This window comes from Gavialis gangeticus, unplaced genomic scaffold (genome assembly GCF_001723915.1).
Source record: "Gavialis gangeticus isolate Ggan-Ray unplaced genomic scaffold, GavGan_comp1, whole genome shotgun sequence".
In the NCBI taxonomy this organism is placed as follows: domain Eukaryota; kingdom Metazoa; phylum Chordata; order Crocodylia; family Gavialidae; genus Gavialis; species Gavialis gangeticus.
This window is the reverse complement of record NW_017729032.1, coordinates 30057186-30064048: the sequence shown is the minus strand read 5'-3', so window position 1 is coordinate 30064048 and position 6863 is coordinate 30057186. Positions and strand designations below refer to the sequence as shown.

Here is a 6863-nt window from a genome sequence, read left to right as displayed (position 1 = left end):
AGCAAGACAGGACAAGGAGCAACAGTCTCAAGTTGCAGCAAGGGAAGTTTAGGTTAAATACTAGGAAGAATTTTCTCATTAGGAGGGTAGTAAAACACTGGAACAGGTTACCCAGAGAGGTGGTAGAAGCTCCATCCTTGGATATTTTTAAAACCTGGCTAGACAAAGCTATGGTTGAGATGATCTAGTTGGGGGTGGTCCTGCCTTGAGCAGGGGGTTGGATTAGATGCGACTTCCTGAGGTCCCTTCAGCCTTAATTTTTTTATGGTTCTATGATTCTATGAAATAATAATCTCTCTCTGTTGTGTTCAGAATGATGTGTTCAATTGCACACTTAAGCACACTTTTGTACATACTCACATATTTCATATTTTGAAACAGGCAGTACTTAATATAACTATTCTATCACAAATGAAAGCATGTAAACTGCAAATCTACAAGATAAAATGGGAACAGGCTTGAAGTCTCCTCACAAAAATTAAATTAAAAACATAAACTCTACTGCCTTTCTGATTCAGAGATTAGATGCAACCATCATGACAAACACCTTACCTATGCCATATCCTGATAGTTGTACACTTCACAACAAGATCCTCAAGTGTGAATTAGCATACTGACTACAGTCACAGAAGCTGAATATCAGGCCTTTGCATGCCTGAATGTAAGTACCTACCTAAAGCCATAAACACCTAAATAAAAGAGGGCTGATGTTCAGGGGAGTTAAACATTATTTCATTGGGAATTATGATTGCTCACAATTTTACTTGGGTATCAAAATAAAGGCACATATGTTTGAAAAATTTAGGATACATTTATTCAAGTATCAAGATGAATATTGGACTGAAAATACAGTATTTGGAAAAACAAATTAAATGACATGAAATATCAAGGAAAACTAATAGGTAGCAATGTTGAGGAGTAAAATCAGTGTCAGCATTGTATAAGCATCTCTTTTAGACATTCTAATAGATTTTAATAATTATGTATAATGCACTTGAGATGAGAATGAAGGAAAGTTACAGAAAGAATCAGTACATTTTTTAATGACATGAAAAGTAAAGGATATGAATGTGAAATTACTGTGCTTTACAATATGAATATCTAACCTGGAGGCCAGAGAAAATATACAGATTGAGCCTAAAACCTACAAATGTTATTGGTGGTTTAAAAAATCACCAAGGAGATCTTATCCACATGAGTTAGCACTGTGCAGTCATGTTAATGTTAAGAAAAAAAAGTGGCAGGATAGACCAATTTTCCTGACCACACAGTGTACAACTAACTCAACTATATGTATGCTACACAATAGTTCTATTTCCAGAATATTTCATTTACGTTTGTTTTAATACTTCCTTAGTCAAAAGAACATATTTAACCTTAATATTTTGAGGACTATTATGCATTTGAAAGAACTATATAGATAGACAGATGTCTTTTTAAATAAGCTGTTTTCTTACCTGATTAAGTTTCTTCCACAGATTGAGAACAGGAGAAAGCTCACTGGACCAGATTTCTCTATCAAATTTGCAGCCAGCAGTTACTGACCTGCTCAGGATCCGAAGCTGTGAAATGACCTGAATGAGAAGATAATGTAAGGTACTGGCAATATACATGCAATAGGGTTAGAAATACACAGAAAAATTCATGCTCCTTTACAAATATGCAGCACTGTAACAAATGAGCTTCAACTTGTGAATAAACTACAATTTCTTGTATGTTTAAATTCTAATTTATCTAATTAAAAGGTTATCCCTAGAACCAAATCTATTTAACATCTGAACCCTATTCATTTAAAAATATCTCAACAATTTTCTTGCACTGTCCCATATCTAATTATTAGGTATAAAGTAATGAGATCTGTATACAGTTAATTGAAACCTATTTTCTCCATAAAAATATTCTGCAGATTTATAATTTCTGCCCTTAACACAATATGAGAATAAAGCAATGGAATGGACCTTGCTATCACTGACAACCCCCATCATGTACTGATTTTCATAAATTGATCAAGACCCTAAAACAGCTTAGGATATTTTCAGTCACTACTCTTATTAGAGGTCTGTCCCAGAGCCTCAATTCTCTACTGATTTAAAAACCTTTTATATATATTTGTTCTTAAACAGCTCTTCTCCCACACTGGTATTTACCTTTCCTGGTATTTATATTCCAAGAGCCTCAATTCTGCACAGTGAAGCAAGCCAACGTCACTCAATACCTATCTTAGTTTGGGTTTATGTTTCTTGAACATGGATGACCATTATTATACACAGAAAGCAGGGCAGAGTTGCATCTTAGACACTTCTGAATTAGTCTGTAAACTTTCATAAGCAACAGCCTACTTCATACTTATCATTTATTACTCAAATTGTCAAGGTCACCTAGTACATCCTATCACAGCGTCTACATGTGCACTTGGGACAGCAGCAATTTGAACCAGTATGGAACATGCACGAGAAAGCAGACAGAAGAGGGGGTCAGACCTAGGCTCCAGGTGGTGGAGTCAGGCTATGGAAGGGCTGGTGGGGCACAAGGGTGCAGAACCTATGGAGCCATGTGGTTACGTGGCAGCCAGGAGTCTAGCTCCCACCCGGTCACTGGCTACATGTATGTTTCAATGCAGTTAAATACTCCACTGTACTTAATGGTAGATTTAATTAGCTTGCTGTGCCCTAGTACTGGTGCACATGTAGACTGCAACGCTTTATTGTGGAGTTAAGTAGTCTACTCGGCAGTAACGCAAACATGTAAATGTACCCATTGGGCACATCCAGACAAGTGTGAACATGTGGCTTGCAGTGCTGCAGACCCATCTGCAGTGCTGCAAACTGCATGCAACACACATGCAAGTGTTTGCTGCACTGCTAATTTGCAGTGTGTTGAGTTTTTTTGACATTGGTAAACCCCAGTGACACAAAAAAGCGTGCCAGAAACAAACAGAAGCATATGCCCTCTGAAACCGGAGCCTGGCCAGCCAGAGCCACACTCTGGTGCCTAGATTGCTGCTGCTGGAGTGCTGGAAAGCCCCCAGAGCCCCAGGTAAGTCTGCTGGGGCCAGCCCAGGTGGTGGCCCCAGCCTCCCCTACCCCACCCATGGCAACTTAGTGTGCACCAGAGCGCATATGCAGGGGCATCCCTGGGGACAATAGCAGTTACACAAATATGTACTGCTGCTAGGTGTCCCCAGGAAATGCACTTTCCCACTCATGGGGATGCACCAATTGGTACTGTATTTGCTATTCTCCTGTTATATGGTATCTGCCTCAAGTTAGTAAATTTGTTAAAAATCCTTGCTACCAGATTTGCATCTGTCAGTTCCTTTAGAATTCAGAAATGGAGTTTATCCAGTCCCCCAGTCATTAAGATTTTTGAGTTTTAATTTCAATGTAGTTGTTGCTCTTTCCATTTTTATATCTTCACTTCATGTGATGCTGCATTTGTTCTCATACTTGACATTATCATCAATAATGTGAAATGAGGCAAAGTAGTCATTTAGGTTTTAGAACAGTTAAGCTATCTGAACACTGGCTCTACTTCTTTCTTATTCTCTTTTCTTAGTTATATGGATGAAGAATCTTTTACAATTTCTTTTAAAAGCCATTGGGACGTCTAACTCACCTGGACTTTACCCTTACATAGTGTTTAGTTACCTTGTTAAGTTGGAAACCCTTCCCAATGAGTTTTCCTCATTGCCTACGTTGCAAATTTGAGGTAGTTTTTATATCTTTATCTTAGGCCCTTCTACATGTTATAGGTATCACACAATTAACTTGTTAATTGTGCAGCTACGTTGAGAATTGCTACACATGCAAGGTGCCTATTACATGATAAAAAGATCCAACCAGCTATAAAGTTAGACTTAAAATGTGTACTAACTTTACAGTTGGTTGCTAAAATGTATACTAACTTTATAGTTGGCTGCTATTAAGCTTTATTTTGCACATCTAGCAGGGTCTCTCTATGGCTGGGCTCCCATCCACAGAGGTGACCAAACATAGCATGAAACCCCTGAACCCTGGGGATTATGGCTGTTGTGATCCCCAAGTCTCAGGGGTGTGCGAAACCCCTGGGCTCACATGGGACTCTTGGTCCTAGCTGTGCCTCATGGAGGGATCTCAGTCCTGGCTACACATGGCTCCCATGGCTGTGAGCCCCCTCAGCAAAGGCACTCAGCCGTGGGGGCCTGCTTCTTGCTGATACAGAGGGAACCCAGGAGCATGCCTCCCTTCAACCAGCAATAAGACACGATTGGATCGAATGCACAATCCCTTGCGTGGCATAACAGCAGGCATGATTGTGTGGATTATGCATTAGATCCAATCACAACTTTATTTGCATGTGTACAGGGGGCCTTACAGAAATCTCAAGCCTCATCTATGTTCAAGCACCTTGAACTTCTCAGTCCTGCTGATTTCACGAATTGGTGCCCTTAATTTTTCAAGTTTATCCTTCTGAAATTGAAAATATTCATTACAGCCATACTTCTGTTTATCCTTTAATTTAAATTACATTGAATCATTTTGTGTTCACTCAAAGGTTATTTTCAACAAGTAGCATATCTATAGTGTTCTTTTTATTCATCAGAACCAAACCAAAAACACCATTGTCTCATATTAATTTAGTGAAGAAATATGTCAAGTATCATATCCAAGAACATTTTGATACTAGATGTATTAGGATTTTTTTCTACTTTATGTCTGAGAAACCATTTCCCAAAATGACACAATTCACTGTAAAATTTCTTTTTCTAGTAATACAATGAGTAATATCCAAATCCTATGGATCCTTCTTATGGGTCTATAACCTTACAGTACTTCAATAGAATCTCTTTCCAATTTCCCCTCTTCCCCATCCCCAAGTGATATAAACTGATATTTTAGTTTAGCTCAGAAAATAACTAAAAAAACAAACACACACACATATATTTCGTTTCTGAGTATGAATACATATATTCTTGCACACTTCATGCCCCCAGGTAAAACAAGCAAGTTGTTTTCTGGAAGGTAGAAAAATATATTTTGAGTCGTGACTGACTATGTTCATAAGAAGATTTACTCTGTGTTTCACCATGTCCAGGAAACATGGCCCCAGGAGATTCCTGGAATAGAATCATAGAATATTAGGGATGGAGGGGACCTCCAGAAGACTGTAGTCTAGCATTTCTGAAACCAAGGGTTGTGACCCAAAAGTGGTTCAGAAGAATATATGAAAGGATCCTGAATAAACTGGAAAAATGGACTCTCCTTTAAAGGAGAAAAACGTGGGAAACTGCAGGTTTCCCCTTGCAGGCAGGTAGAGTTCCAGCCTGTAAGAGGCTGCTTGGGGCTGGGAGGAGTGAGAGGAGGGTGATCAGCAGAATTTTCTCTGATAAAAAAAAAAAAAAAAAAAGAACTCAATTTTCAGATTTAAAAAAGTACCCAAAAAAGTAACATTTTTCCACAATCAAAATGAGACATCACTAATATATATAAGTGGTGTTTAATTTTGATCCTGAAAAAATGTGGATTTTGGGTTACTTTTTTTAATCTGAAAATTGACTATTTTTTTTTAATCAGAGACAACCAGGATCCCTGGTGATCAAGCAAGGGCACCACATGCATGTGCATATGCACACATGCATGTGGCAGTCAGGCAGCATGAGAGCAACTCCTGTAACTCCCCAAAGATAATTCTATGAGGTGGGAAGACATAGAGAAGGTGTTGCGGGTGAGGGAGCACAGGTGACATTTTTGGGGGTATGGGGTCATGTGACCCCCCCAGATCTCTGTGCCCACAGCGGGCAGAGGGCTGAAGTCTGGCCCAAGAAGAAACCGCCTCTGCAGCCAAGCAGGAGGGACCCAGCATGGGAGGGCGGAGCAAGCCACTAAGACTTGTTGCTGTTGTCGCCAGAAGCAGCATGAGGAGTAATGGAGAGTACAGGGTTCATGCTGCCCTCACCTCCTGCTTGTATGCCAGGCTGCAGCTCCACCCAGCCCCCATGGCCCAGCTGCTGCTGCCACTCCCCTCAGACCATGGCTCTAGGTGTGGTGGCAGGTAGGTGGCCCGAGGGGAGTGGTGATGGCCACTGGGTTATGACAGCAGGGTAAAGCTGCAACCCAGTGCATGAGCAGCTGGCAGGAGAAGGTGAGGGCATCACCCTCTAGAAAGAAACCTCTGGTTTTTAGTCCCAGTAGGGGTCTTGGCACACCCTAGTCAAAAATCGACAGCCTTGGTTGTAGGCAATACACAATGCTTCTGAGAAAGGCAAAAAAAAATCCCACTTAAAAACCTTCAGACATATGTAGCAACAGGAAAGGGAAAGAATTCTTATACAGGCCCATGAGGAAACCAGCAAAGCCCAGAAGCCTGGGAAATACCCATAAGCTTGCACATACAGGCAATCTAGATCATCCCTGACCAATGCTTAATCAACCTCATTTTCAACACTTGCAATTGCTGGAGTCCCCACAGCCTCCCTAGGCAAACTATTCCAGTGCCTCACTGCTTTAACATGGAAAACGTTTTTCCTGATATCCAATCTAAACCTATTTCTTGCAACTTCAAGCTACTGGTACGCATCCTGCTCTTCGCAGAAAGAGAAAAAAAAGACATTCTCCCTGTGCTTTAGGGCAGCTTTTCAGATATCTGAACTCTGTAATCATGTCCCCTCTTAAACAAGTTTTCCACAAGGTGAATGTGCCTATTTCCTTCAACCTCTACTCATACCGTTTGCCTTCCAAGCCCTTTACAATTTTGGTCACCTGACTCTGGACCCTTTTTAACTTCTCCATGTCCTTGTTTGAAATAAGGAGCCCAAAACTGCACACAATAATATCCTAAGGGATAGCCAGCATGGGTTTGTTGCGGGTAGGTCTTGCTTGATCAAT

General features: G+C 40.4%; 1 protein-coding gene and 1 long non-coding RNA gene across 3 annotated transcripts in view; one reads left to right on the top strand and one right to left on the bottom strand.

Annotated features, from left to right (window-relative positions):
• DYNC2H1 (dynein cytoplasmic 2 heavy chain 1) overlaps positions 1 to 6863 on the bottom strand; it is a 601360-nt gene that overhangs the window by 159570 nt on the left and 434927 nt on the right. Inside the window, exon 83 of the mRNA XM_019524237.1 lies at positions 1458 to 1574. Within this exon, the coding sequence (XP_019379782.1) occupies positions 1458 to 1574 (117 nt within the window). The remainder of the gene's footprint in view (positions 1 to 1457; positions 1575 to 6863) is intronic.
• The window catches only part of LOC109302613, a 29323-nt gene continuing 23992 nt past the window's right edge, over positions 1533 to 6863 (top strand). For both annotated transcript variants that reach the window (XR_002098864.1, XR_002098863.1), the window contains exon 1: positions 1533 to 1596. This is a non-coding gene — a long non-coding RNA (uncharacterized LOC109302613). The remainder of the gene's footprint in view (positions 1597 to 6863) is intronic.